This window comes from Geotrypetes seraphini, chromosome 8 (assembly GCF_902459505.1).
Source record: "Geotrypetes seraphini chromosome 8, aGeoSer1.1, whole genome shotgun sequence".
Classification (NCBI taxonomy): domain Eukaryota; kingdom Metazoa; phylum Chordata; class Amphibia; order Gymnophiona; family Dermophiidae; genus Geotrypetes; species Geotrypetes seraphini.
This window is the reverse complement of record NC_047091.1, coordinates 122,368,884-122,389,430: the sequence shown is the minus strand read 5'-3', so window position 1 is coordinate 122,389,430 and position 20,547 is coordinate 122,368,884. Positions and strand designations below refer to the sequence as shown.

General features: G+C 45.3%; 1 protein-coding gene across 1 annotated transcript in view; it reads right to left on the bottom strand.

The window, feature by feature from the left end:
- Positions 1 to 4,322, bottom strand: part of HCN2 (hyperpolarization activated cyclic nucleotide gated potassium and sodium channel 2) — a 91,307-nt gene extending 86,985 nt beyond the window's left edge. Inside the window, exon 1 of the mRNA XM_033956052.1 lies at positions 3,697 to 4,322. Within this exon, the coding sequence (XP_033811943.1) occupies positions 3,697 to 4,175 (479 nt within the window). The 5' untranslated portion in view covers positions 4,176 to 4,322. The remainder of the gene's footprint in view (positions 1 to 3,696) is intronic.
- Positions 4,323 to 20,547: the final 16,225 nt, after the last annotated feature.

The window sequence follows — 20,547 nt, the reverse complement described above, 5'->3', positions numbered from 1 at the left end:
GAAAGCCCTGCCCATAATATGTGCATATGTAAAGATGCATTGTAAAACTGGATTCACTAGGTATCCCATTTACATATACAAATATTTCTGTTTCAGATCCCACAAGCCCAGACTTTGGCAGACACATTTTTTTTAGTAATATCTAGGGCTACCATATGGCTCCAGAAAAAGGAGGACAGATTGAGACATCTGGGTTTTACTTCCATTGCTTTCAAAGGAAGTAAAACCCAGATATCTCAATCTGTCCTCTTTTTTCTGGAGCCATATGGTAACCCTGGTAATATCTCCACTCTACATAACAATCAACCTGCATTGACAATATCTTCATTCATACCCACCTATTCACCTTTATCACCATTATCGATTTGCTCCCCTATCTCTGTACTCATCCCTCAAAGCGCTTTCTTAAAAATTCAATCTAATTACACTTCCTGAATTAGATAGTCAAACAGATGAACATGACTACCACACCTTCAGATCCTAATCCATCTACTCTGATTAAATGCTCACTAGACTCACTGCTTCCTTTCATCCACTGTATGATTTTCCATAATCTTCATGCAGGCTCTTTTCCTGATTCCTGGAAATTTGCCACCATAAGGCTCAAAATCAATAATACCTTGCATCCACCACCGAGCCGACTAATTACCATCCTATTGCAAACCTTCCTTTCATTCCTAAAATTGTCAAAGCAGTTGCCCACTTGCAACTACTGAACTTCACCTCCAAAACCCATACCCTCCACCCAAATTAGACAGCATTTTGCCACTATCACAGCACAGAAACTAATCTCTTGGGAATTTCCAATATCATCTGTCCCTTGATTTATCTGCTGTCTTTGACCTGGTAGACCACAATTTTACTTCAATGACTGAGATATTGGGTTATCTGCTACTGCTCATCCAACCTTGAAAACCATTGCTATACAGTTGTCTCAAAACAATTCTACATTGTGCCCTTACTTCCTAGGATCTGGAGTACCACATGGCTCCATGCTATCAACTTTGCTTTTTAACATTTTTCATTCCCTTCTTCTCAAGCTGGCACAATCTCTTGAACTAATTGTATATGTCTATGCCAATGACATTCAGATCCTATACTTTAGACACTGAGCTTATTCACACAATCCCTCAAATACATGACAAATTGATTTGAATTTCTCAGTAGATTCATGGACCGCCACCTTGTCTTAAACCCCAGCAAATCCAAGTTCATGATCCTTGCAGAACAGAAAATAATAACTGCCACAAACTTCTTCTCCTTTGTAATTCTTCTGTCCCCCAAGTTGAAAATCACACATATACTCAATGTCCTACTAGACTCAGACCTCACCTTTTATGCTCAAATCTCTCAAGTTGTCAAATACTCTTTTTTTTTAAACTCTGACTCATTTCATCTATCAGGTCACTTTCTATCTTCAGCATTTAACATCTTTATTCCCTTGTCATATCTCAATCGGATTACTGTAACTCACTTTACAAAGGACTAATAGAACTCAAATGACTTCAGGCAATGCAATCTGACTTCAAGTTCAAACCAACACCACGTGAAATGATTGTGTCACCTCTTACCTTAAAGCAGCCCATTGACTACCCATAAAATCACCATATCACATTTAAAGCTCTTCTACTGGTCTTCAAAGACTGGCCTCAAATCAACCACTCATTGCATAATCCCATACAGCCCAACATGATCATTTAGGTCTGCACGTCAAAACAGATTGTCACAAGGTTTTACATGATTCTTTTATAATCCAAGGCCCTCATTTATGGAATTCTGTAACCCTGCCCCTTGGTAGAAGACATCATTAGATAATTTTAAAAGCAAACTCTAAGCTTTCCTATTCCAAGACACATTCTCCTAATAATCCACTTCTTTGAAGGAGCCATAGTGGGTGTAGATAGCAGTGCAACTTCCTGATATTTTATCCTACCCCTTTTTCCTATCACAACTGTAGTTCTCCCTCCTTCCCTTCTCAGTCATGTGGACACCCCTTCTATCTTTCTTTTTCATATTTTAGATTGTTATAAGCCACTCTGAAGGATCCTCATAGGGCAGGATAGTAAAACCTGAATAAATTTGAATCTTGAAATTTGGCAGAGAAGCTCCTGCTGATTCCCCCCCCCCCTAAATGATGGTCCTGGCATGGAGATAATACTTCATAACAAGAATACTGTCACTTCTACACTATTTTCTACCACATATTCTCCTCTGTGTGCTCTCATGTAACAAATATTCCAATTGTAGGATTCTTCAGGCTAGGTTTCACCAACCAAACACCAAAGAGGTACAGATCTTCTATAACCGCCAGGATACAGGAAGCTGACAGGCCTGTACTTTGGAAAAGCCATTACATTGCAGCCAGCTCAGAGGAGTTGGTAAAGTCCTTAGGAATAGTAATATTGTAGCACGTCATATAGCAAAGTCTGTGCAATGCGCAAGAAGCATCACATGCTGCACAGAGGGCTATGGCCAGCTCTACAGGCGGCTGTCTCCCATTTTGTGCCCTGGTGCATCTTGTCCACAGTTTCAATCTGGAACCAAAATATTCAGGGTCAACTGTAGATCAAGAGCAGTGGGTTGGTTGGCAGTGTGCGGCAGATTCATGACCCAAGGGAAACAGCTTGTGCCGTTACATTACTAGAGTGGATCGGGGGGAATCGGGAAGGAGAAGAGCGTTGCATTTGAACACACAGGCAGTCCGTCAGAAAGAAGGCATCTAAGAAATAAGAAGCAAATGGTTTCTTTAACCGGAGCCTCTGGGGACCTACTGCAGTTGCCTGTAGGGACAGCGTCTGAGGCACCGCCATTCCTACAAAATTACCCAGTGCGTCTTATCAGTACAAAACAGAGGGACCTATTACTTGCTGGTGAACCCTTTTACCAGTGAAACGTGTTTTGTTTTTTTTAAAAAGATCCCCTTGCTTCCCTGACAAACTGCATAAGGCCGGTAAGGAAAAAAAAAACAAAAAACCCCAAAACAAACAAACGGGAGGAAACCGACCACCGCAGCAGGGAAGTGCAAAGCTATATGGAAAAGGGCGGCCAAATGGAATCCTGGAGCGGTGAAATTCAGCACCACGGACAGCTCCAGACAGCCTCGGAAACTCTTAGAGGCGCCTGGGGCCATCCTCCTTTCAGCACCCACACAGAGGCGCAGGCAGTGAAAGAGGGAGGTGTGTGTGTGTGTGTGGGGAGGGGGGGGGGGGCGCTGCCAAGAAAATGCCAAAAGAGTCCGAGAAGAGCTTTTGCAGCAAAAGCCATCAGTCCTGTCCCTTCGCCCAGCAAGAGAGGACGAGAATTCGAGCCTTGGAAGAATGAAATCCCGTCTGCGCGGTCCGCCTCGGGCAGGTAAAGTGCGGGGAGGCGGCGCATTGTGACCACGGGCAGGGGGAAGGACAGAGCTGACAAGAGTGTCACCTTGACAGCCCGCAGACTAGATGGGTGCGGGTTGCGGGGGGGGGGGGAGAGCAGCTGCCTCTCTCCCTCCTCGGGCAGGTCTGAAGGACACGGGACAGATATGGGGGGGGGGGGGAGTCCAGCAGGTGGGTTGAAAGGGGGGGGGGAGAGAGAAAGATAACCCAGGCAGGACCCAGCCAGCATCAGCCCCTCCCAGTAAGAGTAGATTCCGGAATGGGTTGGCACAGGTGAAAGGGTTGTCAGAAGCCATTGCCCCGTCCCCTCTGTCCCCATTACCTGAAGTCGCTGTAGGGGTGGATGATCCACGAGCCGGCAGACTTCACCCGCTCCTGCTCCCGCTCCACCGCTTTCTGGCTGCCGAACATCCGCAGCGAGAACTTGTTCACCCCGGGCTGCAGCATGGCCGAGAGCTGGCGCTGCATAAAGCTGGCCTGGCTGCCCCGGGCCTCGGTGCCCTCCTCTCCCTCCTCGGCCTTGGCCATTTCCCGGGTCTCGGTGGAGAAGGAGACTTTGGGCTCCCGGGGGGGCCCTTCGGGCCCCTGCAGCTCCCGCCGGCATTCGCCGTTCGGGCTGCCCTTGCCGCCCGGAGTGCCGGGAGTCCCGGCCGAGCTGGGGGTGCTGCGACCGGGGCGAGAGCTTCTGCGCATGCCTCCCCTGGGGGGCCCGGCCGGAGGTTCGTCTGGCGCCGCCTCCTTGGGGCCCCCCGGCCCAAGAGCCCTCCGATCGCCGCCGCTGCTGCATCCCCGCCCGTCCATGGCAGCGGGGACTAGGCGAGTGCGGAGCGGGGAGCGGCGAGCGGCCGGCGGGAGGAGCCTGGGGCGGGGGGAGGAGCCGGGGCGGGGGGAACCAAAAGCTGGAGTTGGAAGCAGAGCGGAGACAGGGAAGGGTGGAGCCTAGACATGGTGGGGTGGGGGTGGGGAAGAGCCAGATCTAACCAAGGAGGACGGGAGAGGGAACAGGACAAGGACGAGAGAGAGCTCTAGCTCCCAGAACTAAAAAGCGAAGGGGCGGGGCCAGGAAGCCTGCTGTCTGTTGATTGGCTGAATGTAGCACAACCCAACCTGAATGCAAACGTCCGTAGCATAAAATTAACTCTGGTCTAGACCAGAACTCGACCTAGAGTCTGTCAGGTGTTCTGGATATCCAGCATGAATATGTATGAGATGGATTAGCATATGCTAGACTTCCAGCAAAGATGACAATTTATCTAATCCTTATTCATTGTGAATACCTTGAAAACCCAATCGGGTTGTGGAAGCCCCAGAAGATTTGGGAAGCTTTGGTCTCTAGACCAAATTTCTGTGGCTCCATCTGGGTCCTTTTACTTTCCAAATGGGCATTAATTGCCAGTAACTATTCCTATTTGCTTTGCTATTACGAGATAAACTGGGGAACTAGATATTAAAGTATAGAATATATATATATATATTATTTTGAGTACAGAGTTTAATCATGGAAAGATTAGGAGAGGCTGCTGAAAAGTTCTCAACACAACCAACAAAGTTGGGGCAGTCTCCAGGGAAGTATATAGCCCTCAGTGGAAACTGCCCTAATTGTGTTGGTTAAGCTGAAAACTTTTTAGGGGATAGCCTTGTAAAGGCTATTTTTGGATTCAGCAATTTCCTTCCTTGTTTTTGTGCTTCCAGTTCACTCAGAACAAGAACTAGTGCTGGGACCTTCATTCTAGGGGGTACCAGGTCATAAGAAACCGATAATTCAGTTCTGGTTTACTGTATTGGCTGCATGTGTTTGTACTTTTGCTTTTCTTGGGAAATTCAATGGAAAAAATATGTCTATACAATAGGATAAAATAGGGTTACCCTATGGCTCCAGAAAAAGGAGGACAGATTGAGACATCCAGGTTTTACTTCCATTGGTTTCAATAGAAGTAAAGCCCAGATGTCTCAATCCGTCCTCCTTTTTCTGGAACCATAGGGTAACCCTAGGATAAAATATACATATGCACAGGTATGGAGACAAAGGGAAACCTACGGAAATCCACAGGGAGGGGGACAAAAAAAATTACATTACTGCCGGCAAGAGCAGATGGAGACCAGATTACCCTCTGTCTGCAAACACACCTTGGCTGCAAAACTTGACACCAACACCTCAGCTTTAAAAAAACATTGAAAGAGGAGCTCCCCTCGATGAAAACTGATGCATGTGTTCAGTCATTTTGGCAATGAAGGAGACCACTACTAAAATGGTGAGAATATATATATATATATATATATATATATAAAATTTAATTCAAGCATTATGGCTGAGTATAATTTCCACCAAGTTAGTCCTATCTATGTGACTAAGATACAGCTAATATACAGCAGTATTTCAAATTGAGATCTGGATGGTTTGCACAGGTCATAATCTTTATCTCATGGACTCCAACCAGTGGTGTAGTAAGGGGGGGCAAGGAGGTGGTCTGCCCAGGGCACCATGTTGGTTGGGGCACCGGCACCCCTTCTTCTCTCTGCCCCCACCTTTTCCTATTCCTCCACTCCATGGGCGTGCCCCTTTCCCCCATACTTCCAGTTGAAGTTGTTTTTGCGGCAGTCAACAACATGCTCTTTTTGACTTCCTTGGCTCTCCCACCGATGTCACTCCTAGGTGCCGTGCATAGGAAGTGACATCAGAGGAAGAGCCAACGGGGTCAAGAGGAGCACATTGTTGACTACCACGAGCAACAACTTCAACTAGAGCTGCAAGAGAAGGGAAAGGGGATGCATATGGCAGGTGGGATTGAGTAAGGATCGGAGGGAGGGGGTGCGGCATGCAGGATCAGGGATGGAGTGGGGGGGGGCAGAGACAAGGGTTGGGGAGGGGTCGCCACCACCCCAGACACCTCTCACCCTCGCTGGGCGACTGACTCTAACTACCAAAATCTGAAGTTGATCCACAGCGATATTGCTTACAAAAATCTTAAAAAGAAAGAAGGAACAGTATCATAAATAGACGGCAAACACTAATAGCAGATCAAGTTGTGCATCAAGGTGCGGCCAGCTGTTGAACCTTCAACAAAACGTCCAAAATGAGAAGACTCAGAGGCAATTTGTTAGGGGTCTTCCCCCCCCCCCCCCCCCAGACATTCAAAAGCCAGAAATCGGCTTCCATGGTCGCAGTGGATACAAACATATTGAGCTCAGACAACAAATTCTACTCATCTCTTACTACACATGTTGTCTGTTCCCTGCTTGGAACTCCTGTCAGCAGCGCATCATCAGAATGAACATAAGGGCATAAGAATTGCTGCTGCTGGGTCAGACCAGTGGTCCATCGTGGCCAGCAGTCCGCTCCTGCGGTGGCCCTTAGGTCAAAGACCAGTGCCCTAACTGAGACTAGCCTTACCTGCGTACGTTCTGGTTCAGCAGGAACTTGTCTAACGTTGTGTTGAATCCATGGAGGGTGTTTTCCCCTATAACAGACTCTGGAATGGAGAGTTGCGCGGGGACAGAAATCCCACCCATCCCCGCCTGTCCCCACCAGGATCCTCTCCATGCCCACCCGTCCCCGCCAGGATCCTCTCCGTCCCCACCCATCCCCGCAAGAAATTATCTCTATCCCCGCCCGTCCCCATAAAAAGCAGCAATTACTTCTGACAGGATCATCAATTCCAGTTTCTTTTGTGTTTGCGCTGCTGTTTTCCTTGTGGAATCTCTTTGGTGGAACCCTTTTTTGTTTTCTGTTCAGGTAATTAACTTATAAACCCCCTCTTTTACTAAGGCTGATATGTCCATTATATTATATGGACGAACCCTGCTTCCAAAACCTTCCATCCCCGTGGGAGTCCTGTGGGCCACAGGGGGGGGGTCCCCGTGGGAGTCCCATGAGTTAGGGGGGATTCCCGCGATCCCCGTTCCCTTGCAGACCTCTACTCTGGAAGAGCGTTCCAGTTTTCCACCACTCTCTGGGTGAAGAAGAACTTCCTTAAGTTTGTACAGAATCTGTCCCCTTTTAACTTTAGAGAGTGCCCTCTCGTTCTCTCTACCTTGGAGAGGGTGAACAACCTGTCTTTATCTACTAAGTCTATTCCCTTCATTATCTTGAATGTTTCGATCATGTCCCCTCTTAGTCTCCTCTTTTCAAGGGAGAAGAGGCCTAGTTTCTCTAACCTCTCACTGTACGGCAACTCCTCCAGCCCCTTAACCATTTTAGTCGCTTTTCTCTGGACCCTTTCAAGTAGTACCGTATCCTTCTTCATGTACGGCGACCAGTACTGGACGCAGTATTCCAGTTTCAGGATGAACAACTGAGAGATATAAGATGGAACTGAACTTTGCCTGTATAGATGGTTTATTATTTTTATGTAGTCCATGTTAATAAAATGGGACTGGGACTTGATATATTGCCTTTCTCTGGTTACAATCAAAGCAGTTTACATATGTGCAGGTACTTATTTTGTACCTAGGGCAATGGAGGGTTAACGGACTTGCTCAGAATCACAAGGAGCTGCAAAGGGGATTGAAGAACCTAGTTTTACAAGTTCTCAAGCCCTTGCGCTAACTACTAGGCTACTCCTATTAATTTTTTTTTCTTGCATTTCTAACAAAAATTAGGCCTATTGTTTTGTGTTAAATTTTAACAAGTTATAGGATGCATTTTATGTTTTACTGGAAGGTACAAGATCTTTTAAATGGGGGATGGGCAAGAAAACTGTGGGGCTGGTACCAATATGATGGGGACGGTGCAAGGACGATAAAGAGTTGACTGGAGATGGTGAGAGGACAGTTTCAATATGATGGGTATACGGACCAGATTATGTCCCCATGCACACCTCTAGGATAAAACCAGGAGAGGATTTGCAGCTATCAGGGATTCGCTCTTCTTTTTTTTGTATTCTTGTCTTCTCCAGGGGAACTGGGTTTGATTCCCACTGCAGCTCCTTGTGACTCTGAGTAATTCATGTAACCCTCCATCGCCCCAGCTACAAAAAAAAGTATATTTATACAATATGTAAACTGCTCTGATGGCGACCACAGAAAGGTGGTTCAGGTGGTCTTCGGGTTAAGAATGAACTGTTACATTTTTAAAGATGTTCTTAAGTCAGATTTGTATGTAACTCGGAACTTGTAGATTTTAAGATTTTTGCTGCTTACCTCTGCTCCCAGCTGACAAAAGGGCCAACTGCCCCTACTGGTGTTCCCTTTAAGGTACAGCATGCACAACCACATACTGTTCTTAATGTGGCCATGCATCATTCCTGAATCTGTAGGAGTCTATGCCACTGGAAATACTGTTCAGTGAAATCAAATGAAGCCACCATCTGGTTCTTAAGTGAGAGTCGTACTTAAGTTGGGCGTCTGTAACTCAGGGACTGCCTGAATATCAAAATCCATTTGCCTTCCCTTTCCCTCAGCAAGCGGTCATAAATCAAGACTCTCTCAAATCTGACCACTGGGTGTCACCCTAGGATTCTCTTTCCCTCTAGGAGTGAAATGGTGTGGTGGCCATGTTAGTCCACTTTCCAAGGTAATATAAAGAAATAAAACAAAGGAAATAAGGTGATACCTTTTTTATTGGACTAATTCATTCTTCCTATCCCTAAAATGTTTTCATCATATATACTGATATTTGTCTACATTTGCTTTTTTCTGATCTGAAGTAGAAGGGTTACCTTCGAAAGCTCATCATAAAATGCATTGAGTTACCCCCTCTTACGAAACTGCGATAGCAGTTTCTAGCGCAGAGAGCCACACTGAATGGCCCGTGCTGCTCCTGATGCTCATAGGAACTCAATGAGCGCCGGGAGCAGCGTGGCTCTCCATGCTAGAAACTGCTATCGCAGTTTCGTAAAAGAGGGGGTTAGTCCAAAAGGTATCACCTTATTTCTAGGAGTGTAAGTGATGCTTCTGCAGTATCTTTAGCATAGACCTAAGCTTAGGTCCCTCTTTACAGAGTACACAGCACTACTACTGAGCCATTGCACTGGCTCAAAAGGTTGGCAACTGGTTCTTGATCTACCAGATAGAGTTGATCCTATCAATGTAACCTATTACATGCATAAATTATATTTCTTGCTTTTTTAAAGGAAGAACAATTGGGCAAATCAGAACACAGAACTGGATCAAGCCTGTCCAGCAAATCTGGAGTCTCAAGGCAACCCTACTGGACTATGCCTTAAAATCTCTAGAATCCTATATTAAAGTCAGAATTGAACAGGCCTTTTCACTACAACCAAATCCAGACCATAGTCTTATGTCATAACATGCATAGTGCATGGAGTGGAGGAGGTGAGGAGTGGTCTAGTGGTAGAGCTGCTGCCTCAGCACCCTGAGGTTGTGGGATCAAATCCCAGCACTGCTCATTGTGACCCTGGGCAAGTCACATAATTCTTTGTTGCCCCCAGATACAAAATAAGTAAGAACATAAGAATTGCTGCTGCTGAGTCAGACCAGTGGTCCATCCTGCCCAGTAGTCCGCTTACGCGGTGGCTCTCAGGTCAAAGACCAGTGCTCTAAATGAGTCCAGCCTCACCTGCATATATTCCAGTTTAGCAAGAACTTGTCCAACTTAATTTTGAAACCCTGAAGTGTGTTTTCCCCTATAACAGATTCTGGAAGAGCGTTCCAGTTTTCCACCACTCTCTGGGTGAAGAAGAATTTCCCTATGTTCGTACGGAATCTATCCCCTTTCAACTTTAGAGAGTGCCCTCTCTTCTCCCTACTTTGGAAAGGGTGAACAGACTATTCCCTTCAGTATTTTGAACGTTTCGATCATGTCCCCTCTCAGTCTCCTCTTTTCAAGGGAGAAGAGGCCCAGTTTCATCAATCTCTCACTGTACGGCAACTCCTCCAGCCCCTTAACCATTTTAGTCGCTCTTCTCTGAACCCTTTCGAGTAGTACTGTGTCCTTCTTCATGTACGGCGACCAGTGCTGGATGCAGTATTCCAGGTGAGGGCACACCATGGCCCAGTACAGCGGCATGATAACCCTCTCCGATCTGTTTGTGATCCCCTTTTTAATCATTCCTGTATATATATAAACTACCTTGAATGTGTAACCACAAAAAGGCACCCATGGGGATTGGTAGATGCCGGATAAATGTTGTTTCTGGTTGCTTGAGAGTTACTATAAAAATAGGCCTAACTAACACTATGCCGTACCATAAACTGTTAGAATCAACCACTCAAGATTAATAGGACCTGAAAATACCAAAAACCACTCTCCTAATCTGCAAAAAAATATATAAATATAAACTACTCCGATTGTGTAACAAAGTACATCAAATTGATCAAGCTAGAGAAGTAATGTAATGTAATGTAATTTATTTCTTATATACCGCTACATCCGTTAGGTTCTAAGCGGTTAAGTGCGTTCAACTGAGCTTTTGAATTATTGTTTCATTGCACAAGGCTATAGGTTAAGCCCTTTTTGAGCAGGTTTTTTTCTGCCAATGAGGTTTTTCTTTTACCCCATTAGTTATCTACCAACCTGATCTCTGGAGGGTGGTGGAGGGGTTCTGAGGATTTTTCCTCCTCTTTTAATCTGTGGGTTGATTCCTCCTATGCAATTTCCAGTGCTCTAAATTCAATTGATTAATTTGACATACTTTGTTACACAAGTGGAGTAGTTTAGATTTTTTTTTTTTGGCAGATTAGGAGAGTGTTTTTTGATACCATAAAGCAGACATGTCAAACTCTAGCCCACGGGCCAAATCTGGCCCGTGGTGTATTAAAAGTTGGCCCGCCAGACATTTACCATTTTTTACTTAATCTGGACCGCCAGCATGAACCACTGCTGCTGCCCTTCATGAGCGTCTGCCTTTTCCTGGTCCTCCCTCCCTTCTGGTCTCCTCTTCAAAGCAGCCTGCTGAGGATCGCCGACTGGCTGTAGTGAACCTCGCAGGCTGCCATCGACCTTGGTAGCACGTTCCCTCTGACACAATCCCGTACGTCAGAGGAGGGGCAGGATAGCAGCAGAGGGAACATGCTACTGAGGTCGACAGCAGCCTGTGAGGTTCGCTACAGCTGGCCGGTGATCTTCAGCAGTCTTCTTTGAAGAGGAGACCAGGAAGCTGGGATGGAGGGAGGGTAGGAACGGTGGGCCAAATCTGAAGGTGAGACAGAGAAGAATAAGGGGGAAAACATGCAGGCCTTCAGGATGGGGGGCGGCCCTGGTGTAGAAGTACCTGGAGGGAGAGAAGGAGGGGTTCAGATAACTGAGGGGAGGGTGGGGTGGGGAAGAAATAAAACAGAGAAGAGGGCGAGAGATGGTGGACAATGGGATGGATGGAGGGAAGGAACACAAAGGGAGAGATGGTGGACTCTGGGGTGGTGGAGAAGGAGGGAGAAATGATGGATGAAAAGGTAGTTGAGAAAAGGAGAGATGGTAGATCTGGGGATGGTAGGGTCCATCGCTGCAGCTGCGGGGATGGAGACAAAAAAAAGGAAAGATGCCAGACCTCCGGGGGGAGGGAAGAGAAACGGAAGGGGAGGACAGAGATGAAAGATGGATGGTTAGCACGGAGAAAGAAGAAAACGGCAAATGGGCAAGAGACCCTGGCAAACGAGTTATCAGAACACAACCTGAGCCTGGGACCAACATGATTTGAATAATGAACAGACAACAAAAGGTAAAAAAAATAATTTTATTTTCTGTTTTGTGATTACAATATGTCAGATTTGAAATGTGTATCCTGCCAGAGCTGGTGTTAGACAGCGAGTGTGAACTAGGACCTAACAGAGAGAGGAAAAGTCTTTTTTAATTTATTTTGTTTACACCACAGAGCCAGAATGGGGTTGGAGACGTTGTAACTCTATACTTCTACTAAGATTAAGTCTTAGTCACTTAGGGGTCCTTTTATTAAGGTGCGCATTTAGCATGCGCTAAATTGGTTAGCGTATCTTAATAAAAGGACCCCTAAGTATCTTAGCCTTTTTTTCAGATTTCGGCCCCTTATGTGATTGAGTTTGCCATAAAGTGTTCCAGACAAACTTCTGGACATGTGGTAGGCAAAGCATGAGCGTACTCAGGAGTGGCACGCCAAGTTTACATTTAAATTTCCATCAGAAATTTATTGTATTTACATTTTTATTTACCTCCTCCTTCACAAAGCCGTGCTAGCGTTTTTAGTGCTGGCCTTAAAGTATTACAGTATTTCTTAGATTTTTTTTTTTTTTCTGGTTGCTTGAGTTCCAGTTAACAGTCTACACTTCCCCCTCCGCATTCGCAGTGATAGGGGAATGGCAAGGCAGCGAATAGAGAAAAAACGCAAATAACTTTTCATATGTTGTTTGCGGTTTTTCTATAAACCCCCCCCCCCAAAAAAAAAAAAAGGCACAAAACTGCGAATAACCTGACCTGTTCCAGTGAAGAAAGTGCAGCTGGGAGGATCGATTTTCTCTGTGCATTGCCGGGAGCAGCGAATTCCTGTGATGTAAATTTGGGAGGTGGGGCCTTCGATTGAAAAACTGCGAATAATCGAAACCGCAGACTGTGAAACCGCAAATATGGAGGGTAAGTGTACTGTACTACTCCTTGAGATCTTGGGGAAGTCACGTAACTCTCCTTTGCCTCAGGTACAAATTAGATTGTGAGCTCTCCAGGAACAGGGAAATACCTGATTTATCTGAATGTAACTCACCTTGAGCTACCACTAAAAAAAAGGTGTAAGAAAAATCTATTAACGTATGAGGCAGTCATTTGCGGTACAATATTACATGTTAATCCCCTTATAGATCAATATAAAGGCCATCTTTTCCTTATAATGACTGGGTTAGCCATCCAGATGATCACCCGAAACTGGAAGAACTATGATCGTTTAAATTTTTCATTCTGGGAAGGGTGGGAGGGGGGGGATTATTTCTGTCTTAGTTTTGTTTTAGGTACTTATGTCTGTGGGTGGGTGAATGGGTGGGAGGATATCATTAATTAGAATAGGGTACGGTTTTTTGCGGTAATCTATGTTTTTGTGTTTTATGGAATAATCATTGGGTGGGGGAAAATGGTTGATTAAGAACATGTGTAAGTTGAATGTGCTTTTATTGCCTTATTATATGTTACATTTGTTGTATTGCACTATTTAAGTTTTGAAAATCAATAAAGAATAAAGAAAAAGAAAAGAAAAATCCAAATAAATCTCCCTCTAAAATGGAACAGGCAGAACCCTTCAGCTAGTGCTGATTGCACAGGTAAAGAGGAGGGGAGAAAGTGCTGAGGAATGGGCAAAAGTTAAAAAAAAAAAGAGAGAGAGAGAGAAAATGAGGAGGAAACAAAGGAGAGAACAGAAAGGAGGGGGAAGGCGGAGCAAAGAAACTATTGCAAATGTAACCCTTTATTTGGTAATGTTGCTCAAAAGCAACATGTGTCTTCTATGGCTCTTACGGGAGATCCACATCTCCAAATGTCTGTTACATGGCACTACTGCTCTCGTTCAATATCAAGTTACGTAAAGCAGTCATTTCACCATCTGCCAATTAAGCGGTTAATCTCCTGAATCCTACCCATCTCTCCTTATATCCTGTAATCTACCAGTCTTTCCTCATTTCCTCCATTCAAATTTAGCATTCCTAGGGATCCAAACCACTGTTAGAGAAGAGCAAATGTCAGTCACAGAGAGAAACCGGAGGGCATCCATTCTACTTTCTCTGGAAAGAGGACCCAGTTCCAAGATACAAGTGTCCCTTGGTCTATTAGCTGGTCTATGCCTGATCTTATGACACAATCCCCTGAGTCAGGGGTAGGCAATTCCAGTCCTCGAGAGCCGGAGCCAGGTCAGGTTTTCAGGATATCCACAATAAATATGCATGAGATAGATTTGCATCTCATGGAGGCAGTGCATGCAAATCCATCTTGTACATATTCATAAGAATATAAGCAATGCCTCTGTTGGGTCAGACCCGAGGTCCATCGTGCACAGCAGTCCGCTCACGCGGCGGCCCAACAGGTCCAGGACCTGTGCAGTAATCTATCTATACCCCTCTATCCCCTTTTCCAGTAGGAATTTGTCTAATCCTTTCTTGAACCCCAGTACCGTACTCTGCCCAATTACGTCCTCTGGAAGCGCATTCCAGGTGTCCACCACACGTTGGGTAAAGAAGAACTTCCTAGTATTCGTTTTGAATCTGTCTCCCATCAACTTTTCCGAATGCCCTCTTGTTCTTTTATTATTCAAAAGTTTGAAGAATCTGTCCCTCTTTACTCTCTCTATGCCATTCATGATCTTGTAAGTCTCTATCATATCTCCTCTAAGTCTCCTCTTCTCCAGGGAAAAGAGATCCAGCTTCTCCAATCTCTCAGCGTATGACAGGTTTTCCATACCTTTTATCAGACGTGTCGCTCTCCTCTGAACCCTCTCGACTAATGCCATATCCTTCTTAAGGTACGGCGACCAATATTGGACGCAGTACTCCAAATGCGGGCGCACCATCGCCCGATGCAACGGCAGGATAACCTCTTTCGTTCTGGCTGTAATACCCTTTTTGATTTTTTGAAAACCTGACCTTGGCTCCGGCTCTTGAGGACCGGAATTGCCTACCCCTGCCCTGAGTGCAGTATGCAGTCCTCTTTAAAATAAGAGTGAGGATGTGTTTGAGACCAATTCACCAGGTCAGTGTGCACAGGATGACCTTATTACCCTGTCTTCCAGAAACTTGCTTAATGTCCATCCCATGAGTATATCCCATGGAAAAGCAAATGAAAGACCCTACTATCCATTTACTCCAGACCCCAGTGTTTCAAATCTTTTCTGGCTCCTGCCTGCTACGAAGAGTTTTGTTAGGTTAGCACCTGAATTCGGATGCTCTGGGGCATTAGCAGCACAGAACAATTTGTCCTACAAATCTCTGTTGCTGTAGTCACTCTGCCTACAGCTATTACTTAAAGGTGACTGGCACTAGCTGAGTCTTGCTAGACTGTGGGATGTGACTGTAGCCCAGTGGTCACCACAGCAGGCTGAGATCCAGGGAAGCCCAGTTCAAATCCTGCTGCAGCTTTTTGGGATTTTGGCAAATCACTTAACCGTCTATTGCTACATGTACAAATTTGGATTTCGAGCCCTCCAAGAACAGCAAAATCCTTCTGTACCTGAATAAAACTTGCCTTGAATTACAGCTGAAAAATGTATGAGCCAAATCCTAGTAAAAAAAATAAATATAGCCCTAAGTGAAAAGAGAAAAGCCAGTGCTGATTTTATTTGCAGATCCCATACAGAGAGACAGTGCCAAGTTCTCTAAGAAGCAGAATAAACCTAGGATTGGAGGAGTAGCCTAATGGTTAAAGAATTAGGAAAACCAGGGATCACATTCCATCAATGCTGTTGGCACAGAGTTATTTTATTTGTTGAAGACCAGAGCAGGAGCCAATTTCCATGGATGGATTCAACAAGCATGCACCAGACTTCCACTCGCTTGCCAAACGACATTAGACAACATAATGTAAGTTGATGAATAACTCAAACCTTTTACTTCTCCTTGGAACACAGAAGAGGCAATACGCTTGAATGCAGTGGCTTAGTAAGTGGAGCAAGGGACGCCACACCCCTCCTCCTCTCTGCTCCCCGCTCCTCTCCTTGCTGCTCGCCCCTTGTCTTCTCTTGTACCTTTTTGACTTCTCTGGCGTGAAGTTGCTGCCCACGTTGGCATCGGCGTTCTCTCTGACCTGCACCTAAGAAGTGACGTCAAAGGGCGAGCTGACACCGACGTGGGCATGCTGCTCACGCTATAGAAGTTAAAAAGGTATGGGGAGGAGTGGCTTTCGGATCGTCAGGATTTTACTCCAAAATTTTATGAGAAGGAATTTTTTGCACCTTGGCATATTCTGTCTTTGGTGCACACGCCCCGTTCTGCCTTGCCGGCGGCTCTTCGGGGGAGTTTGTTGTTGCACTCGCTACGCGTTATATAGTCTTATGTGTTGGACTCCTGGAATGGTACTCCCTCGATTACTAGATACTTACCTATTCAGGGGAATCTGCAATTCAGCCCAGGCATGAAGACTGCTAGTTTTCGTAAATTGGCATCCCGGGACTTCACGTTGCTTACCCATGTTTTCCAGGCAGATGGTTCTTTACTGTCCTGGGATGCTCTGGTCCGGTCGGGTGTTTTTTCTGTGGGCGACTTTCTTGCGTTTCGGCAACTTCATCATTATGTTCGATCCCTCCCCCGAGCCGCTTTGGCTTTTCCTATTGAGGACAGATTTGCGGCGCTGCTGGATCCCTACTTGGAAGATGGGTTTACAGTTTCTGGTCTTTATAAGGACTTACATCGATTATTGGGTCCGGCTGACCGCGCTGTCCTACACGCCCGTTGGTGCCAGGATCTGGGGATAGCTCGGGACGCTTTAGATCTCCCTTCCTTGATTGCAAGAATCCCGGGAGTTTCCGTTAATGCAGATCTACGGGAGTGTCAGTTTAGGGTTCTTCATCGGGGCTATTTTACGAAAAGTCAGTTATATTATTCGGGTTACACGGACTCTCCTTTATGCCCTGGTGTCTCCAGCAACCCCATTCGTTTATCCATGCCTTCTGGTCTTGTGTGAAAATCAAACGTTTTTGGCGGCAGGTTGTAACTTATGTGGAGAGCGTCTTAGGCAATGCATTACCTTTCTCTGCCGCTGGTCTCTTGCTGGATAAGTATGAGGCCTTCCGCTTGTCTGATTCGGGTCAGCGGCAGTTTATGAGACGGGTGGGGGTCTTGGGGAAGAAAGTAATTCTATCTGTTTGGATTGGGGAACCTTCTCCATCCTTTTGGGACTGGAGGAATCGTTTGCATGCTCTGCTGCTGCTGGAGTGTAAAGATGCATCTTACAGCTTATGACGAAGGCGACTCTTTCTTCGGATCTGGGATTCTTACCTTTTTTCATTATCACCACGGGCTAGAAGTGACATTCTAAATTCCTTGTGACTTTTTCTGAGACCTGGGCTTGTTTTCCATCTTTGAGGGGCGCCAGGTATACTTCTCTTTCTCTTTCTTTCTTCTCCTTCTTTACTCTCTTTCTTCTTTCTTTCAGTGTTGGTGTTACTCATTGTCTTGGGCAGTGGGCTATCTGAGTCCAAGCCTACTGCACTACAATTTTTCTCGTTTCAGACTAGGGGGTTTGGGGAGGGGGGGTGGTGTGGGTGGGATTGTTGGATCTCCTATTTTGTTTCTGATGTTTTCTTCTGTTACTGTGGTTCTGACATATTGGTCTGTTCTGTGTTATTTGATAATAAAAATCGATTCAACATAAAAAGGTATGGGGAAAGGAAAGGGGGAATGCTCAGCAGGGGGGGGGGAAGAGAGCAGGGAGGGGCGCCACTGCCCCAGGCGCCGCTCACTCTTACTACGCCACTGTTTGAATGATATGTTTCTAAAAATCCACTTTTTGGATTAAGCTTCAATCCTTAACCCTACTCCTCTGCCCTCCAACCCAGCCTGCTGATTATCCATTCCCCTTAACTGTATCCATGACATCCTGTTTGTCTGCCTCGGCTGTTTCGATTGTAAGCTCTTTAGAGTAGGGACTGTTTTCTTCTTCTTTGCGACTCTGTGCATCTGATAGCACTATAGAAATATTAGTAGTAGCAGTTTCTTTCAACAACTCCAAAATTATGCACAAAGTCCCAATCAAATGTAAATAGTTCAGATGCACTAGGATCCTCCTTGTTGGATGGATCCTGCTGCAATTCAAAAGTACAGGTCTATTGGGATGGGATAGACACAATTCCAGCTCCTAGTCCTGTGTCTTCTAGATTACTGCAACATACTCTATCTCCCCTACCCCACAACCATGATAAAACAACTACAAACTGTTCAAAACACAGCGCTAAGATTTATCTATTCATTGAGGAAACACGACCACACGTACCTAGATTCTCACTGGCTCCCAATACAAGCAAGAGTATAATTCAAATTCTACTGCCTACTATTTAAAACCATAAACGGAGACAGCCCAGTCTACCTAAACAACCGCCTAATCCAAACTACCTCAACCAGACACAGGAGAACGCACAGCCCGTTCACTCATCCCCCAATCAAAAACGTCAAACGAAAAAAACTGTACGATGGCCTTCTAGCCACTCAAACAGCAAAACTAGACTACTAACTCTCCAATTTACTGATAACGACTACAGACTACAAATCATTTAGAAAAGAAATAAAAACCATCCTATTCAAGACATCCTTGAAGACAAACTAACTCCGCACGACTCATCCCAATTCTCTGTAGCAAATCTCTCTACTCTTCAATTCCTCTGGAAATGGCCAGATAACTTCTTTTGTAATCCGCCTTGAACCGCAAAGTATTGGCAGAATAGAAATCACTAATGTAATGTAATATAATAGACCACAGGCTTAAATCAGAGTTGTCTTTGTTGTGATCAGTTGGTTTGTGCTGCCCAAAAAGACAAAGCTTCCCACCCAGAGCCAGGGCTTAAGACTCCTCTGGAGTGAGGTCACATTTCTGAGGTCACCCCTCCAGGAAGTCCCAAGAACTGGCTTGGCTTCTCACATTACACTGTGGCTTCTGGAAACTGCTGGAAATCAGTGGTGTCAGTGGTGTGGTAAGGGGGAACTGGACTGTCCCGGGTGCCATCTTCACAAGGGGCGCCGGTACCTCTTCTTCTCTTCCCCCCCCCACCTCTTTAAATGTTCACCAGTGCGAGCAGCATCTTCCACTTGCTCACGCCGGCCTTGGCTCCCTCCTGTCGTCACTTCCAAACTTCTACATTATTTACTTGCAGTCACGGGAAATATATTGCACTACTCCTTACCTCCAGTACCTACTATTCACACAGGGCTACACTGGCATGATAACATTTTCATCTTTGTTTTCCATACCTTTCTTGATCATTCCTAACATTTTATTGCTTTCTTAGCTACCGTTGCACACTGAGTTTTTGTTCCCTTACCATATTGTTCATTCCTTCCCTTTCCCCCAACCCTTTTTCTGTTTATTGTAAGCTACCGACTCCGTCCTTTCCTCTTATTTCCTGGTTGGTTTGATTGTTTAAATGTATTTTATGTTCCCTGCCCTATTTAATTTTTATATTTACATAAAATTTTAGTGTAAACCACTTAAATTTCCCCTTGGTTTTATATTTGCGGTATATTATTGAACTTGAACTTGATAATTCCTAACATTTTATTTGTTTTCTCAGCCACCGCTGTCACCTAGATCCTTTTCATGGCCCTCTTCTTCCTTGAAAAGAGGAGAGACTGAGAGGGGACATGATTGAAACATTCAAGATAATGAAGGGAATAGACTTAGGGGTCCTTTTACAAAGGCGCGGTAACGGTTTAATGCGTGGAATACCGTGTGTTAAACCACCTGCTGCGCTAGTACCTAATGCCTCCATTGACGAGGCATTAGGATGCCATGGGAATTAGCGCATGATGAAATGTCCAATGCGCTAACCCCCATAGCGCGCCTTGATAAAAGGAGCCCTTAGTAGATAGAGACAGGTTGTTCACCCTCTCCAAGGTAAAGAGAATGAGAAGGCACTCTCTAGAGTTAAAAGAGGATAGATTCCATACAAACGTAAGGAAGTTCTTCACCCAGAGAGTGGTAGAAATCTGGAACGCTCTTCCGGAGGCTGTTATAGGGGAAAACACTCTCCAGGGATTCAAGACAAGGTTAGACAAGTTCCTGCTGAACCAGAACGTACGCAGGTAAGGCTAGACTCAATTAGAGCACTGGTCTTTGACCGAAGGAACACCATGGGTCCGGACTGCTGGGCACGATGGACCACTGGTCTGACCCAGCAGCGGCAATTCTTATGTTCTTATGACTCCTAGGGGAACCTTACATCATGTAGCTTTAGTTCAGGTTCCTCTTTCCCACATGCATCACTTTGCAGTTGCTCACATTAAACATCATCGCCATTTTAACGCCCAGTCTCCCAAGGTTCTCTTGCAATTTTTCATAATCCTCTTGCGCGTTAACAACTTTGTGTCATTGGCAAATTTAATTATCTCTCCAGATCATTGATAAATATGTTAAAAAGCAGCAATCCCAGTACAGACCTCTTGGGAACTATTTGCCCTTTCCCACTGAGAATAACTGAATGTAACTCATAGAAATAGATAATGAAGGCAGATAAAGACCACATGGTCCATCCATAGCATCCACTATCCCTTCCTCTCTCTTAGATATCCTGTGTCAGCAGTCTCAAACTCATACCCTTTGCAGGGCCACATTATGGATTTGTAGGTACTT